The 19,142-nt window shown below is 45.6% G+C and overlaps 1 protein-coding gene across 1 annotated transcript in view; it reads left to right on the forward strand.

The window, feature by feature from the left end:
• The window catches only part of LOC146862311 (N-heparan sulfate sulfotransferase 4), a 1,181,511-nt gene that overhangs the window by 929,244 nt on the left and 233,125 nt on the right, over positions 1–19,142 (forward strand). Inside the window, exon 7 of the mRNA XM_085643256.1 lies at positions 7,073–7,255. Coding sequence (XP_085499382.1) covers positions 7,073–7,255 — 183 coding nt within the window. The remainder of the gene's footprint in view (positions 1–7,072; positions 7,256–19,142) is intronic.

Below are 19,142 nucleotides of genomic sequence, written 5' to 3' on the forward strand. Positions count from 1 at the left end.
ATTAATTCACATTGACCTCCTCGCGTTCAGAGTGTGCAATGCAGGTTTCTCTGCAGGAAATGGAATGGCAAATAAAGAGGGCTGAATGACCTCCCTATCACTATGGAAGAGTATAGTTGCCTTTAAGTAAGCTATCTAATACCACCCAAAGGTATGGGTAGGTGAAGCACGCAAATCGCAGATTTAGAATCTGACATTTAAGCTGATGACTCTCATTGAGAGCCATACATAACATATACTTTATATCCTAATGTTCATCATAACGTTTAGCCAACCTCTAGATATTGAAGGCTGTACAGCAGGAGATCTTCACTACGGGCTAGGTATCATATCGTTTTAATAAGGATACTGTGCCCTTAGAGACCTTAAATATTTTCTAACTACTAGGTTTATCCCAGGGGAGATGGCCAGCAACTTTCAAAATAAATTGATGTCAAGAATTCAGGGACTTTCCCAATTCATTAAACATGCTGTGCCAGATTGCTATTGGGATAGAATTTATACACAAAAGATCAAGGAGTACCTGAGCAACCCATTTTGGCAGATGACATCTCAAGCACTAAACACAGCTTTATGGTGGAGTCAAAGGAAAAAGACTCCTCTTATCAGCACAGCACCGCTACGGGAAAAAGATGGTGCTGAGTTTTAAAAGGCCATTTCCCCTATCTAGCCATTCCTTAATAGCCTCTCCATATTGAGGAATACCTCGCCCTGCATTTAGGTCACCTGGAGGAGATAAAGAATCTAAAACTGATGTGAGCCTAGCACTTGAATTCATAATGGTAATGCAACAGTCTTCTGTACTACCTCTGCGAGATAGCTGCTGGGACTCTTTCACAAGAGACTAAATTTGTTCCTCATGATTATGGGATAGCCTGCTATAGTCCACTCCTGGGGGTTGGACTTAACTAGGATAGTAGCAGATGTGTGGCCATTGGTCTGGAGATTACATGTCTTTCATTGGTTATTCACTTTACAATTTTACAGGATTTTAAGGAGGAAGTTGATTGGGCAATAATGCACTTTGTTGAATCATGATGGAAATGACTATGTTGTGACTCTCTCTAGCTTTTCCAAGAAGGTCCACATGTGTCTGTGACAAGAAAATCACACGTTGTAGCTAGCTTTATCATTGCTATCACTGGGTGACACCTCTGGTCAGTATTAGAAGGCCTGCACGGATTAACATAGATTGAGACACTGGCATGGATGAAGGAACTGTCAGGCCCAATTCGAGCACCAGTTAACTTACCTCTTAAAACGTATTGTGAGGGAATTTGGTAAACTACTAATTTTTAATGGACTAACGAATTCATTGTGGCTGAAGATATTGATTTTTGCATATGAGCGGCCCCACATTCCCGGTTGTGAGTCAATATTTTCTCTGCCCTTCTTAAGTCTTTCTAAGGCAAGGTCGGCTTACCCATTATTACAGACTTTTCTTCTATGATCGTGAGTGCATCTGTTCAGTAACTGGACATCCATTTGTGTTCCTTGTAACAATTTTTTGATGTAAAGTACTATACGTTGGTGTATCAACTGCAAATGCGAGGTGCCTCATCACAATGAAGGAAAAGCTTAAATTCAATGTGGCTTGTTGACAGGGGCATTTTAAGAAATGCGAAGGGTATCTCAGAGCTACGCTTGGAGCTGTGCTAGTCTAGCCTGCCCAAGGCATCGGTTTCACTGTCGCAGATCCTCCCTGGGTATCTCTAATGCAGACATCTGTGCACCCTGTTATTTTGCTACAAACAGTGCAGCCCAAAAACATGCAGTGGGGTTCATCTGCCACTCTTTGTTTACATTCAGAAGCAATAATAGAAGTGCCCTGAGATCCCTCACAGTGTGAGTGCAATCAGACACTGCATATCCATTCATGGGCGGTGGTGTGGTATGCCATTTCATATATGTTGCCAGTGCCAATCCTACTACACGCTCAGTGTTACTGCATGGGCACCCCCTGACATTTCTTGGCAGGGGGAAACCCAGAATGTCCCGCAACAGAACAAGCACCAAGTGATTTTACCCACACATGGGGTGGATACTTGGGAGTGTCTGGGACCCTTCACATGCCTCCATTCTCAGCGGATGCATTAATTCTGTGCACTCTTCTAGACCTGTCTGCTTGTGCTGTAGTTTGGTGCTTCTGCACAGGTAAAGGCAGTCTGCTAAAGTTACATCTCCAGCAACAGAAGGAAATTGTATGGTATACGTCTCTTATTTAGAAACAAAGTAGAGCAAGAAAATCAGACACAGGTACAAATATCTACTGCACTATTGTACACCACTGCCAATATGGTCCCTGACCCCTTGTATTCCACTCACCAAAAAATACTTGAAAGTCAGAAATCTATGAATCATTGACATTTACTACATTTACACAGATTTCTCATTTTGTTAGGTTTGAAAAATCTAACAAATTGTAGATTTCCATGCTTACTTTTTATCCTATGTACTTGTTCATGAAGATTGTCTATTGGATGGACAATTCACATCTGTAAGTGTAGTGGATTTTTACTGCTCGTGAATCTAGACTGTCTTCTACATCCTCATGAAATGTGGGGGAGTTCCCATCCCTTTCCAACCCTGGAAACACGTTTTCTTTCAGTTGAATAATTTTACATGTATTTTGAGGATAGGAGCACCATACAAAATCTTTGTTCATGCCCACGCACTTTGTCAGTGCATTTTGTACTGCCACCCAGCAGCGGTTCTTTGTAAATGTGCAGGCACCTAGCTGCCTGAGTTGAAATTTGCTTAGCTGAAGATTTGACAGACCACTGGATGTGAGCCTCCTCAGGTCACCAAGGTTTTCTGAGAGCATCCCCCTCGAGGCAGAGCGTCACTGATAGACTCGGACATGGGCTCTTGAGTTTAGCCCTGAAGTGCCCATGGCCGAGTGTCCAACAATGATACTTATCACAGAGTGGGGTGGGTTCAGTAACTCTCACTGACCCCATTCCACACTGTGATGAATTGTTCACTTTGCCACTGGATTAAAGATGACCTGGCTGATGAAGGCATACAGCTGGGTCTGAACTGGGGTGGCACAGTGAGCTAAACAAGGATGATGGATTCAACCCAGATCTGTGACTGGGGGTGAGTGTCTGAAAGGTTTGAGCGCTCCGCTCATCATCTGCTTGTGTTTGCTATGAATAAGGGACTGCCACCTCCTCTCAATGGCTGAATGTCAGCCGATGAGAGGAGGCAACAAGAACCACGATGCTTCCCTCCTGTCACTGAAGATGCGGTCTGGTGAGTGTGTTTTTGTAATGTTGGGTGCATGTTTGTGTGTATGTATGAATGTTTGTGTGTACATGCTTTGAATGGTTGTGTGCATGTGTTTGGTGTGAGTATGTGTTTGGAAGAGAGCGTGTGTGTGTGCTCGCCCCACCCCTGCTGTACATTACAGGCCCCCAATGCTGCTACCCCTCTTCTCAGCACATCCTCTTTCCTCCACTGACTTCTGTTCTTAGAACTAAGGAAAGTCTACCTTTCTAGCAACTTCTACACAATACCTAGTTACATCAGCTTCTTTAGATATGCCCATATGATGTTTGTGCCCCTAGGTTCAACTTCAGTGCACGAAATGTTTGTGAATAGGGTCCTTTACTTATCTCATGTGGGCTCAAGAGCGCCTGAAGGTATCTACATTACATACGAGAGACTCAGGCCCAGATATGCTAAGATTTGTGCAAGGTAACACTGTTGGAAATCCACTGGGTGGATAGTGGCAACAGCAATACATTGTGCAGCTCTCTATTTACTGTACTTTGTATGCCAATGATGTCATCACTCATGCTCGTACTAGAACTACATAGTTAGTGCAATGGTAAACACCATTTTGTGTTCCACTACAGGGCAAAGTTGAGCAAGTTGTGTTTTGTGTGAGTTTTCTACTCAAGCTCTAAGCATGCATCAGCTAAGGCAAAATCTGAAAATATATGCATGTTTGCATACATTTTATGTAGTGTGTGGAAACATAATTTGATTTACATTTTCCCCATTGTTTTCACCTGTTTTCAATTGGTGGTCGGATGTCACGCAGTCATGCTACTTTGCGTAGCTTTAAATGAGATGGCTCTGCCTGGATTAGGCCTGGGTGAAGTGTCCCTATGCTGAACTACAGGAACTGACAAAAAACTTTGCCAAGCTATGTTGAGTTGCGTGAGCAGCGGAGTGCTTAACCTTGCGCTGTTCGCACTGTCTTTGGCACTGGGTGTTTGTCCCACGCTGCAAAATCAGCGAGAATGGCATCACGCCTTCATGCGCAAGAGGGCAAAGCATCTTTCTGCCGCTCGAGTAGGGAGAGGCAGCTTCCTCAATGCAAACGGAAGGTTTCTCAACTCGAGCTGTAGCGACCATCTGCGACTGCCCTCATTGAGAAATCTTGCTAGAAAGCAGTGTAGCAGTGGATTTTCCTCGCTCGTGTTCGCCAATTTACCGTTGGCTAGAGCGAGTGGGAAAAAAACTCTGCTCCACGTTTTCGGATCTCTGCGAACTCCACGAATGGAGCAGAGTTCACCACCCAGGCCTAGCCTGGAGTCTGACGGTGTTTGCTCTTCTCCCATCCATTCGTGCCCACTTTGCAAAGATTATAGGATTTTGAGCTCCAATGTAATCTGCTGTGTGGATAGTTTATTGTCAAGCTGTTGGAAATATATAGAGTGTATATCTATGCATTTCTGTTGCTGCACCATATGTAACCAAATTGAATGTTGGAACATGACATCTTAAATAACTTAAACTGCATTGTACGCAGCTGGGCCTCATTGTGATTATCAGCAGGCTAAGGACACAATTCTTTTGCGGAGGAGCTGTCTAACTCAAAGTGCTGCAAATAGCAGCATCAATCAAATTTTGCATTTAGTTTTTTTGCACCAAAAAGTTGACATGAATGCACTTCAAAATTGCTGTGAGTGACATAGTGCCAGACACGAAGGGGCAGATTTACTGTTCTTTCATGCAATGCAGGACAGCAAGGCAACTTGCTAAACTGTGTTGGTTGAAAGTGAAGGGGCAGAAATTCTCCAGGGCAGATCTACAAGAAACTAAAGCAGCGCTGTGCCACAAGTCATTTTGCTGCGCCGTGCTGGGTTAGTTTCGAAGCACTGGGATGCGACATATTTACTACAATATGTCGCATCTCTGTGCTTCCCCCTGCACTGGTGCACAAACTCCTGCCATGCGCTGGTGCAGGCACCCTTGCACCATGGTGCAAGGATGCCTGTGTCGTAGTGAGATTGTTTTTGTGCAGGAAGGGGCAACTTCCTGCACAAAAACAATCAATTGAGGTGATTTCATATTCCAATGTGTGCTGTAGAATGCAGCACACATTAAAAGAGGAAAAAAACGAGGAGAAATGAAAACATTTCTCCTCGTTGAACCTCGCTACGCCACCCCTAGGGTGGCATAGCATTCTGACGCATTTCCAGATTTACGATTTCTCGTAAATATGGTAGTGCATCTGTAGACATGGGTGTTGTGTGAACAGGGGCGATATTTACAAGCACAGGTTAAGTCACGAAGGGTGACTTTACCTGTTCTTTACCTGCTCTTGTTCTTGTAAATATCACTTAGCAGGTTGGGCCACCGGTGCGTCACACAATGTGATAAACCGGCAGCGCAAGGGGCTTGTAAATCTGCCCCTCCATATTTACAAAGATATGGGGCATTTCTGCTGTCTCTTCACGCTGGTGCTCTGCGGGCAGTCTGACGCCAAAACAGCAGTGGTATAACAAAGGCCCCTGCAGTGTGGAGGGGCCCAAGCTCCAGCCCCCCAATACCCTGGCCGGAGAGCTCCTGAGTAAGTCCAGGAGGGGGCCCCTCTAGTCACTTTGCATGGGGCCCCCTCAAGATTCATTATGCCACTGCAAAGCAGTCACCCATGCACCATACCTAAAGGATGACTGCATTATGAGCGGTAGCATATTTCTCTTTCTATGTGTACTGCAGCACACATGGAAAGAGGAATTAACGAGGAGTAATAAAGCTATTTCTCCTCTTTGTCATGTCTCTGTCGGGTAGGCACACCATTTTGGCACAAACCCAGCTTTATAAGTCTTTGTAAATCTAGGTTTGTGTCAAAATAAATGGGTGAATGCATTGAAACTCCCAGGCTTCACCAGTGCATAATTTGAAAAACAAAATAAGTGTCATGGCTCTAGTCAGCAGGCCACTTCCGCTTGCACCATCCCCCCCCCCCCATTGCATCTGATAATTACAGTAACAGCATAACGTACCCAAAAGTTAAAAGAATGGCTTTGGCAGCAGGTAGTAGTCATTCTTAATGTATATTGAATTAATAAACGACAGTTGTTGTGATCATCTCTGAATTTAACAAACAGCGCCACCATGTGTCAGACGGTCATAGGTATCAGTGCTGACAAATTAATTGTCTGGTGCCAAGCACTGGAAACCACCGGCGCAAATTAAGCACTGTCAGCTCCATCCATGCAATGCCCACCAAACACAAAGTAACGCAGGGCTGCGCTTTTTTTGAGCAAGTGCTACTGATGACACTGTTGGAGCAACACACTGTAAACACAGGGCTGCACAATTCTGCATTACTATTGCTTAGACTCAAAAATAAATATTATTGACATAAACATTGACATTGGGGAGACGAGTTGCCCTAAGGGCTAGGGCGCTCGACCTGGGGAAATGGGTTCAAGTCTCCGCAATGAAACTGAACATCCTGTGATTCTGGGCAAATCACTTAATCTCCCCATGCCTAACAAAATATGAATGTGTGTCCTCATGTAACGTAACTGGTGCTATGTAAAGCGCTCAGATACCTGATTGGATTCGGGTCAAGTTCGCGCTATATAAAACTCTGCAAAAAAAAAAAACTGTTAATCTCGTAAAATAGAACTACTCAATCAACCGACTAGAAATACCCTGTGGTTCTTCAGCGAATATTGCAGCTGTGGAAAGCCCAAGAAACTGCGCCATACATTCTTCTTTTTTGCACCAGGAGAGGTCGCCTTTCTGTTTGATGCCTGCGCCTCTCAACGCTTGTTGATTAGTTTGACATTCCCTTTGTCTGACCCTGTCCAACTTCTGGTTTCAGATCAGTATCTTCATGACCCACTTGTCCAACTACGGCAATGACCGCCTGGGCCTGTACACGTTTGTTAACCTGGCCAACTTCGTCCAGCGCTGGACCAACCTGAGGCTGCACACCCTGCCGCCCGTGCAGCTGGCGCACAAGTACTTCGAGCTCTTCCCGGAGCAGAGGGACCCGGTGTGGCAGGTAAGACAAGACAGCGGGGAGAGGATGTATTTATCAGCCGTCCACGGACACGGAAAATCCCGTTATCAATCATAGCTCGCTCGGGGAGGCGGCAACCTTCCAATAGCGCGCGCCACGCGGCCGCTTGCAGGTCAGCGGCGGTGCTGATAGATTTTCTCAGAACTCCCGCCTCTGTGATTGAATTGTGTTGATGTGGGTATCGAACCCCCGTGCTGCGGGGATTCCCTGCTGCTGCGCCATCGCACTTGGCCGACAATGTGTTCACGACGGGGTTTGTTGTACACTTTTCAAATTTTAGTTTCCCAATCGCCTACAAGTCTCTTCTTTAACATAAACAGCACACTTCACATTTGTGTTTTGAAATGGACCGTACTGGTAGTGGTGCTTTGGGGGAAAGGTTTTCTTTATTAGTGTACATAAAGCTCATCTGTTTACTGCAGTTAGTTGAATGTTTTAATCTGGCTTCTGAATGCGAGGTCCCTCCCCTGTGCATTGTACTGCAACCAGTACACATAGACAGAGTTTATGTTTTAGATGCCTTTATATAGCCGTGATTGCATTGCACCTATAGAATTAGGCCCTGCAGCCCTGATTACTTTTAAGTTACCTTAATGAGGGTTTAGGTGGATTCATGGCAATCTCTCGAAGCCATATAACAGAGAAGTTTGCGGTACAGCAGCGTTGTTAATGATACGTGGCAGGGAATGTTAATATCATACAACACTCCTGAAGATTGCCTACAGCAGCATTCGCCTATGGCAGTCTCCTTTGCCTCAGTCAGTGTATGAGCGCGGGCTCAGACCACAAAGGTAAATAAATATACATATTTACTCATGTGTATATTACTCTTACACCTTAGTGGAACGCCCCACTCCTTTGCTGTTCACCGTTTCTGAAAAGAGATTTTAACCCAAGTATAAACTTACATGCATGGGGTGGGGCTCCCAAAAACAGAATTTAAGAAGGTAAAATTACTAGTAACTTTTCACCTGTTGCTAAAGATCTCCCATCACTGAGGTGGAGCTCTTTCCACGGGAAAGTATAGTGATAATTACCAAAGTTTATTATATTTATTATTAACCTGGAATAACATATTTTTTACAGGATATTACCTCATCAAGTTAAACGTGAATTAAATAATAACATAATTAAAATGTATACATTTTTTATAAAACTATTAATTTTTAAATAATACTTTAAAACTGCTCACCCTCATTAACCTTTATATTTCATTTCATTTTAATTAAAAGTTAAAACCGTTAATTGATTTAAAAACACTATACTTTTTAAATGTTCGAACTTTAAATCTATATAAATTAAGTTTATTATATTTTTAAAAATAAATAATCTATATATATATATATTTATATTTGTTATCACTGAAGAAACATATGCTTTTAAATGTCAAATTAATTTCATTTATTGAACATTAGTTCCTATACACTGTCCATTTGTTTCCCTGTCTCCATTCTTTTCTACGAGAGTGTACTGTATACATTAACAGAGGTTGGTCATGTGCAGTGCTTGATTTACTCCAATTTTGGACTGGAGTACGCTTGAGCATGTTTTTTTTTCTCAAAATTAGGGTCTTAATAGAACTAGAACTGTATTTTGTGAATTGAATTATCTTACTCTTTAATGGGAGTGCATTTTGTTCCAGCACAGCCCTTACAAACCCTTCCTTAAATTTCCATAAACTCCTCCCATTCAGTTGTAAATATTCACTATTTTCCCGCCACTCCCACTGATCTTCCCTACATTCAATACATATTCCTTCTTCTTCCATCAACCCACCTATCTATCAATCAATTGATTAATCCATCTTTGCATGCATTCATCATACATACATCCATACATCCACAGACTCCCATTAGTCAACCCAACCAGCCACACACAGCACCATGCAATTGCACAGACTCACATCCATTCATGCATCCACCCATACCCAGGCATCAATCTATCTATCCGTACACCCATCAATCCGTCTATCCATCCATCCATCCCTTCTCCCTCCCACTTCCAAACATTTACTTATTCATCCATCATTCCGCACCTTTGCTTTTATCCATTCCTCCACTCTAAAAACTCTCACATAATCTTCCCCTGCTAACATACCCACTCACTCATGTATCCCTCCACATCACTGACTTCATGCTCCACCATAATGCCTTCATCCTTCTTTGCATCCTCTTCTAGGCATTCACTCCTCAATCTGCCCACACCCCGACATTTATTTGTCCACCCAATTAGAATCATTCCCCAATAATCCACACAATGCCTTCATTCATCCATCATTAATTTATCTATGCAAGTGAGCAGGCTTTTTCCACCTATGCAGTGAGAATCTGGAACACCCTCCCCGTATCCTTCTGGACCCCTCAACGCTGCTTTAATTTAGGAAAGAGTCGGAGACTCACCTCTTTAAAGAACGCTACATCTTAAATCATTAATCATCCACACCCAGCTTCCACTCCTATTACTCATTGACTTTATACTTGTCTTTGACCACGGCAGTGTTCCGTTGTCCTTTGGATGGGTTCGGGCTAAAGAAATAGTATATGCATACATAAATACATGCCTAGGTACATACATGCATACATACAGATATTCAGTGACACTGATCCAGGTTTCCATAGTTGCAAAATAATATACTCATCCACAAATCTGTTCAGCTGAGCAATGACATTCATTCATCCATTCATCAATGTACTCCATCCAACTTCCATTCATCTATGTATCTATTCACAGCCATGTATCCATCTATACACTCGTACTCAGACATTGCTGAGGTTGTGCGGTTAATGAGTATGAACGCAGTCTGACACCCTTAGCAGCCTCTGGCCATCTCACAATACAACAGCAAACATGTCACACAAAAGATGTACAACTTACAGAAAATAACCCCTATAGGATTTCATGAAGTTGTCTTGATCATAATGTACCTCGGTCCAGGGACTGGGTGACCAGCAGCCATCAGTCAATTTAGCAGCTGAGTTGGTCTTTACACTATATAAGTACTTTTGGTCTTCTCTCACAGTCTCACAGCCTGGTCTCAGCCCGGCATAAAGATGTTTCGCACTGCAAGTATTGTACTAGAACACTATGTCATAATATGCTAGTGACACTGTTTAATAACTATGTCTGGCCCTTAACATCTTTTCAGTGTGTTATTTTTTGTAGTGCATTTTGACCCCTATGAGGGCATCGCTTTTATCTAAAAATAGATGCCTAATCTTGTCTTCTGTAATTGTGTCACATGACCCTCATAAACTAGATAAACTGAACACAGTCCAAATCTCAAGAGACTATTTCCATACAATTCATTCTTATGCATTTAGGGACCAAAGATTTGTTTTTGTGGTGTTTTAAATGTCCAGGCACAATATGATTTTGAGTTTTCCTGCAACACGTCTGGCCTTCCATAAGCAAAACCAACTTCTGTGCCTCATCTTTTTACTTTCTCTATGACGCTGAAAAGTAATTTTGAGGCATTTGCATTTTATTTTGTCCTCGTTGGGAAATTGTATCCAGGGTTCCACCACTCTTTACCACCTTACCATTTCCCTTTTTCCAGGATTTTAAAAGTGAGTTGAGGGAATCCATTTAGTCGATGGTCGTAAAGCCTTAGGAACAGCTGCCAATCCATTCAAAGATACCCAGTCTAGGGTTCGGCTCATGCCAGATCAGTGTTGTAGAGGGTTATGGTATGCAGCAATTGCAGCATCCTATTTGTTTACATGCTGCTGATGTAAGAAAAGCTATTGCACATATGGTAGAATTCAAGTCTGCTAAGATTTCTTTATCTTGATGTGAGAGCTGAACAATAATTTTATGGCCTTCAGAAGACTTCAGATATCTCCAGAAGGATCTCTGCAAGCAACAGCACATCTTTTTCCGAAGCCAACTCTAAATTAGGTATCACAAATAAACCTTCCATACTTCAAGATTGATTGGATACTTTGGGCCTCAAGAAGCTTTCCGAGCCTCATTGCGGTTTCAAAACTGACAGGCTCATTACAATGGAAGCTGTCGGTTTTGAAACCAGCCAGACATTCTGGCTGGCTTCCTATAGGCTCAAGATACCCGCCTGCTAGTGGAACCAGCACGTAATCCCTATGGACGGCGTTTTACGCCATCCTGATTACAATGGCGGTTTACGGCAGAGTTTCCATGCCGGGCTTTCCGACATGGAAAACCTGTCGGAAAGCCACTTTGGGGGCCCCTAGCAGGGAACCCTTCAGCCAGCCGCCTCCAGTTAGAGGCAGAGTGGGCAACTATGGTTATATCACGTGTGTGGTCATATCTGCCTCAGTAGATATGTCTAGAAAAGTAGGATCTGCTGCTATGGTTGCCCCCACTTCTTGCCTGGTGCTAAGCTGTATTTGACTAGTGACTGGGATCCTGCTAATCACGACCCCAGTCTATTCGCTTTCTCCCTACATTGTTATGTTCAATACTTAGGTAGACCCCAGATTGGATACTGGGGTACTCTTATATGTCCCTAGTATATGGTACACATGTACCCAGGGCATAGGTACCCCAGAGTACTGGGCTGAAGCATGTATTATGCCACCCATGAGAGACCATTCAAAATGGAACTACAGGCCTGCCATTGCAGCCTGTGTAAGTTGGTGCTCGCACCACTTACTACAGATATAGGTTTCCTGTATCTGGGATCACGGGCACTTAAAACCTATAAGTCGCCCCTATAGAAGGCCTTTGCAATCCTGGAGGCAGGGTGCTTGGTTCTAAGTGAGAGGGTGCCCCTGCATGAGCAGGACACCCCTGCAGCCTATGGAGTCCATTCTACCAGGTTGCCAGTGAAGCAGCCATATACTATATAGCGAGGCACCCCGTAATTACTCGATGACCATCTCAAAACTGGCTGATACGAATACTATCATGTTTGGTATCAAACATGTTGGAATCATACCCTACACCATAAATGAAGTGGGAGTCATGATTCCAAGCACTAGACGAGTCTTCCGTTAGACTCTCAGTGTTCCCGGTACCAGCCTTCTTGACCCAGACAGCACAAAAAGGTTGCTGCTGAACAGAGACATGATTCTGCACTCCTGCTGCTGAGCCAAGCTCGAGCAGGGAAATGCAGAACAATAGGCATCTTGTCACAGGGAGGTGTGACCACCTCTCATGTAGGATTTAGTGTATTGGGGTGGGGTGGGTGCACTTGCCAGCGCCACTCGGTCTGCATGAGGGGCACATTTGGTGTCCCTGTGCATAGTCCAGTTCAAACCAGTACTGGGAGTCATTGGCTCCTGCTCGGCGCGAAACGGAGAAAGGACATGAGAGTAACCTCCCCCTATCCAGACCCTCCCCAGGGAGGGTCCCCTGAATCCTCACCACCCTTTTCCTAGGGTACTTAAGGGCTTACCTCGGTGTAGGTCTGTAGATTCGCCGTGAGATAAGATTCAGATCAGACACCCCTTCTTCTTCTACCGTCTGGGCACTCTGGGCTTCGCTGGACTTCGTTTGGGCCTGACTTCATCTCCCTTCCAGTTTGCTGCATCGTCTGTGCCTGTACATCATACAGGAACCTGCCAAGGTCTGTGAAGCATCAAAGACATTTGAAGGAATCTCCCTTGGAGTGAAGGAGTCACTCCCTGCATTCGCAGGCACAGCAACTAAGTCGACCGGTCTGCTGATCCTTAGCTCCTCTGGACTCTGTAAGGTTCTGCATCACAGGTTGTGGTTTTCCACAGCTCTTAAGGCCTGCCCTCTCACCAAGATTGAGGCCAGTATCCCTTGTGGGGATTGCAATAACTGAATGCCTGTGCCCCGCGTCAACCTGCAGTTTCAAAGGCTTGTTGGCTTCCTTCCAAGAAGATCTTTGGGCTCCAAGTAGCCCCAGTCTCGAGGACCTCCAGTGATCAGAATCTTCAGCCACACCACATCGTGTGCATCGTTACCTGCATCTTTTGGTGAGCTACTTGAGGTCCTCCAGTGACTCCAGTGCCTCTGGCCTGTGGGTCCACTTGAGGGTCACACTTGTTTCTTTTGGGCTACCCTGATTTCTCAGGACCTGCCATGACTCCCCTGCTTGTTGTGAGTCCCCTGGAAATTGCTAGTCCCGACTTGCTCCTTCTTCACTTCCTGCATTGGTTGCATTTGCCAAGGCTTGTTGGTGTTCCCGCCAGACACCAACCCCTCAGCACTCGACATCCTTCATGGGACAGCTCGTCTACAACTCCTGGTCCTCCTCAGTGTTGCCTGGTCCTCACAGCTGCAGAGTCAAGGTCATCGTCACCCATTCTGCAACACCTGACATCGGAGGGAATTCCTCTTCCAATTCTCCGGGTCACTCCTGAGTGACATAGACTCTGTCACCTCTGCTTGCAGGTATCTCTCATCTAGAATCTACCTTCGGATTCCACCGGACTCTTTCTCCTTCTTCAGCAACGGCACTTTCATGAAGTCCTCCATTGGATTCGACGACGGTTTCAGACACCACTTCACACGTATGCACCCGGCTTCCCTGGTGTAGGTAACGTGAGTACTAGGGTATCCACAGGTGGGGTGGCTTTCCAACCTTCTGTCTTCCACAGGGTTTCTTTAGGGTCGACTGGCAATGGTCCTTAATCTTTAAAAATCCAACCGCGACTTACACGTAGAGTTGTGCGGAGAAAGTGGTTGTGCTCCCACACTGCACATGCTCTCCGTGGAGTCCCTGTCTACTCACCTTGGGTGGTTCCTTGGATCCCCAGCACTTCTACGTCCTCCCGACCCTTTCTTGATCCAAGTCGTGGTTCTTACATCACTTTCTTAGTATATGGTTTGGTCCCCCTGGGGCCCACTGTGTATTTTGTGCTATATACTGCGTTTCTTTGCTAAAGTATTGTGTGCATTGGGTTTATCTCCATGTAGGAGATATTTGAACACACTAGAGAGTACTATTTAATAAATACATATTTTTATAAATACTTGGTGTGGTTCTTTTCACTTAATCTATACTATAAGATAACATTCTGGTAAACCAAGCTGCTTTACACTCCTTCTGGACTAAACCTGAAGGCTGCTCTCCACTGCTACCACTTAGAGAGCTTTCTAAGGTTGTCTAAGATGTCTTAAATCACCATAAGGGTTGTCTGGACTGGTTCAAGGTGCCCACTTACATAATATACCAGGCCAGCTTCTCACAATATGACCGCACAATATCTAAGTCCATTCTTGGAAGTGAGCAGGAAAGCAAGAGAGGACATGGGCTGGACACCCATCATTACGAGTTACCCGGCACCATGATGGCTTCACTGTACCCAGGGGTGTCTGGTACCAAACATATCATCTTAATAAATCCACACTGATGCCAGTGTTTGGATATTTTAATAAATGCACACTGGGGACACCTTAGATGTTCCCTGAAAACCTACCAAACACTGGTGTGGTCTTAGCCAGCCTGCTACTACCAGGCATGTTTCTGTCCTCATGTGGGGGGAACCTGCACTCTCAGAGGCCAGGAACAAATCCTAGTATGCTTTACACCTCCTACAGGCTGGTATGACATTCCAAGGTGGGAACCTTCAAGGGCGATGCCACCTTTGAAATGCAACTCAGGTACCTCCAGATAGTGGAGACGCCAACCCCTCTGTCCTGCTCCACATATGGTGGGAGGACAGATGGTAAAATTGGTTAGATTAGGAAGTGGGCCCACATTCAGCCAGCACCACCCCAAAGGTGAAGTGGATCCCACTTTACAGTTTCCTCCATCTTGTTTGAGAGGGAATTAGCCAGTTAGTAATCGGGTTGTGCCCACTCCCCAAAGGAAGTGGTCCCATAGAGGGGGCAGACACCCACTGCCTACTACCTGTCTCCCCCTGTAAACGCCCCTGAATTTAGCATTTAGGTGGCACCCCTGGACCCTGAACTTCAGATTCCATGGACCTAAGAAGACAATAGACAAAATGTTGCTTACTCAAGAATAGAGTGCCTGCTGCAGAATTTCCGGCACAAAATCCTCCCTGCTGTCTCAATGATTCGACCATTGTGGTGTGCTGCCTTGTCCTGCTGCTGTGAGGCCTCCAGAAAACCCCAGAGCACCTACAGCCCTTTTTCCAATCACCAGAGAACTGCCTTGGAGTAGACTAATCCCCTGAAGTCCGCAGGCACCGACCCCACAGAGTCCGGTTTACTGACGTGATGCTCCCTACCAACTCCAACACAGCACCCCAGCAAGAAGAGGTAAGCCAGCTCTGGAGGGTCAGATCTGTCCCTCTACCAATTGAGAGGACACCAGGATCCTACCAAAACTCCACCTTCCCAGGAAGCAAGCACCAGTCGAGGGACATCAAGATCTCTGAGATCCAATTCATGAGTGGCCCGGTTGTCCAGAAATCATCCATGCAACCTGCCTGCCCCTGACCGCAAAGGCCATCTTGAAGCACAGAGCTCGACTGACCTATCTGCTCTGCTCCCAGACCTCCTAGCCTGGATACAGATGAACTAGTTGTGATCCTGTGGTCCTGAGGCTATTGTGACCCAATCCCTCATTTGGGGTCACCTCGACTTACCTGTAAGTCCCCTTGTGCAGCCTGTTTTGAGGTGCCCCCCTTCTCTGAAGCGCACCAGCTTCCAACGACCTCAGCACCCTGCTCCCGGGCCAACTCCGCGAAACTCCTGACGATCTGCTGGTGGAATTGGACCTTGACCTGCTGCTACCCTAAACCCCGAAGGTGAAACCAATGAACTGACTGAACGATTATATATGCATGTTTTTTTTCCCATAGACTTTTATTGTGCGTAAGTGCACATAACAGTGAGTTATTGTCCAAACTTTGAAAATTCATTACGAAAAAAGTACTTACCTATGAACAAAGTTCTTTGTCTTATAAATTATATAAAAATCAATGTTATTTCTGCAAATTGGTCTATTTATTCTTGAGTGTGTCTCATTTATTGCCTGTGTGATTGCAACATATTCTTAGCTCTACCCTCTGATAAGCCGAACTACTCGACATCACTACCACAAATAGAGAGTTAGCTTTATCTACTTTTGCCTCTGTGTACCACTCTGGGACCCACTGGACTCTCTGCACAGTGTTCTTCATTTTAGTGCGCTGGAGAACCAGCTTCCTACACTATGGGGCTGATTTCAATGTCGGCCGGAGTTGCCTCCAACCAACAACGTTTCTGTGTGAGAACCTACTGATCGGCGGTTCCGCACACCTCATTACGATGCGGCAACACATGGTGCAGTCGCAAACTCCCATGGGAGTTGGTACGGCGGGCAGAAAACTGCAGGCAGCACAAACTCCCATAGAGAAATTAGAGTTTGCTGTGCCTTCCACATGGTGCAGGGATTTTCAGGGGGGGGCACTATGGTGACCCCCTGGACCACAACCGGAGGCCAGGAAGAGATGGGGTCCCTGCTAGAGGCCCCAAAAAACACCTTCCGACAGCAGTTCACTCAATGGGTTAATCTACCGACTCATCTTGGCGGTCATATTCTTCATCTCATTTGTTCCAACTTTACCATTTCGGTTGAAGATCCTCTGCCGGTGCTTTGGTCCGACCATTTCCTGTCCTATTTTTCCTGGGTTTCTGATGGCAATAATCTACCGGACCGGGCTGGTCAAGGTCCTGCCTCCGCCAAAATCGACCCCCTAACTTTCGCCGTGCTCTGGCTGGGTCAAGGCCAGCTCTTTCTAATGATCTAGAGGGAGCGCTCGCTAGCTTTTCCAGTTGGATCATGCAAGCGGTGGATCTCCTTTCTCCTTCGCCCCTCCACAGGCGGTCGAGGGATTCTCCCTCAAAACCTTGGTTTACGCCTGAACTTAAAAAACTGAAACAGCAATTCAAAAAATTGGAGCGTTGTTGGCGGAATGATTTTTGTCCTTTGGCGAAGCTGACGCTTAGGAAATCCCAGAAAATGTATTATACCGCTGTAGCCCATGCTAAAAGCCTTTACTATACGGCTCGCATTAATCTAGCCAGAAATAACTCCAAGGAGAGCTTCTCCATTGTTCAAGTTTCTTTATGGATAAGATCCGATCTATACAGTCGTCGTTCACTATCTGCAACCAGGCCTTGGCCCCGACCCTACCACCGGCAGGTCCGCCTGTTCCACCTCCTTCTCTGATGGCCTTTACACCAATCAATCTGGAGGACTGACTTAGGGTCCTCAAGGCATTGAAATCAGGCTCTCTATCTGACCCTTGTGCAGCTCGACTCCTGGCTTCAGTCGCAGAGACAATTAACCCGGAAGTAAACAGGCTCATCAATTTGTCCCTCCAGGAAGCCCTTGTTCCTGCTGCATGAAAACAGGCTAAGATTCTGCCACTTTTAAAAAGCCATCGTTAGACCTGCTAATCCCAGCGAGCTACCGTCCCATCTCCCTTTTACCCAGCATGGCGAAAGTCTGTGAAAATGTTTTTAATAAACCACTTACAGACGTAATTGAAAGCTCGGGCCTACTTCATCCAGCCCAATCTGGATTCAGAGCCTCCTATAGTACCAAGTCAGCTCTAGTGGAAGTCTCGGAAGCCATTCGGGAATGCGGAAGGGCAGCTCTGATTTTGCTGGACCTTTAGGCAGCATTCAAAACCGTACCCCACTCCCTGCTGCTTGCTCGACTTGCGGACAAAGGAATATCCAGCACTGCCTGGTGCTGGTTGAAATAATTCTTGGAGGATCACACGCAACAGATATGGCTCCCCTCATTCGTCTTGACACTGCAGAGGGTGTCCACTGGGGTGCCGTAGGGGTCCTCATTGAGCCCCCTTCTTTTTAACATTTATGTGACTTCCTTGGTTCAGTTGGTGAAGGATCTTGGTGCCAAAATTATTTCTTATGCTAATGACACACAGCTCCCGTTTACTTGGGGAAAAGCTGAGTGTTCCACCTCCTCTGCAAAAAACTGCCTGACAGTTGTCTTTCATTGGCTTTCCCCTGCACAACTTAAATGTAACAAGGACAAATCTGAAATCCTCCTTTATGGTAGTTTCCCACCTCAGTTTAGGGAAGCACTCTGGCTGGCTGACTATCCTTTGCCGGCCTCAAAAGGGCAACCAGCCAAGAATCTTGGGGTCTGGTTCAAAGAGAACTTGTCTTTCTCCACTCAGATTAAGAAACTTGCTGGGAACTGCTTCGGGATACTCAAATCCCTCAGAAAACCTTTACCCCTCCTCCCTAGGGCCGCCAAAGAAATGGTCTCTCGGGCCTTGATACTTTTGTGTATTGACAATGCCAACGCCTTGTATGTTGGCCTACCAGGCTACTTGCTTAACAGACTGCAGGTAGTCCAGAATGCTGCGGCCAGGCTTCTTTTCAACATACCAATAAGAAGCAGTGTAAGGCAGCATCTGCACACTTTCCACAGGTTGCCTGTAGCCGAACGATTAAGTTCAAAGCCCTGGTCCTGGCGCACCGTGCAGTACATGACTCCGGCCCAATCTATTTAAGGAAACGCTTTATGTTCTACACCCTAGCGAGACAGCTTCGCTCAGCTTCTCGCACATATTCCTCGCTTACGTTTGCCAAGGATGGGTGGAAGCTCTCTTGCTTTCAGGGCTGCTGCTGCCTGGAATTCACTTCCATTTGCTCTTCGCAGCATCCAGGACCCCACTCTTTTTTAAAAAAGACTGAAAACTTTCCTTTTTATTTAACCAGTCACCCTTCACTTCTCAAGGTCTGCACCGGGACACTCTTTGGAGTATCCGTGCATGCTATAAGCTCCGATAACATAACATAACAGTTCCATGTCAGAAAGGCTGACATGGAACTGATGTCGGAAAGTGCCATCATAATCCCGGCAGCAGAAACGCCATCTGTTAGGGATTATGAGGCCCTTACGACTGGCCGACGGGCTCCTTGTGCCCATCTGAACTGAGTGACATTCCCTAGGCGGTTTGGACTTCGACTGCCATCATTGAAATAC

Source organism: Triturus cristatus, chromosome 2_2 (genome assembly GCF_964204655.1).
Source record: "Triturus cristatus chromosome 2_2, aTriCri1.1, whole genome shotgun sequence".
Lineage (NCBI taxonomy): Eukaryota > Metazoa > Chordata > Amphibia > Caudata > Salamandridae > Triturus > Triturus cristatus.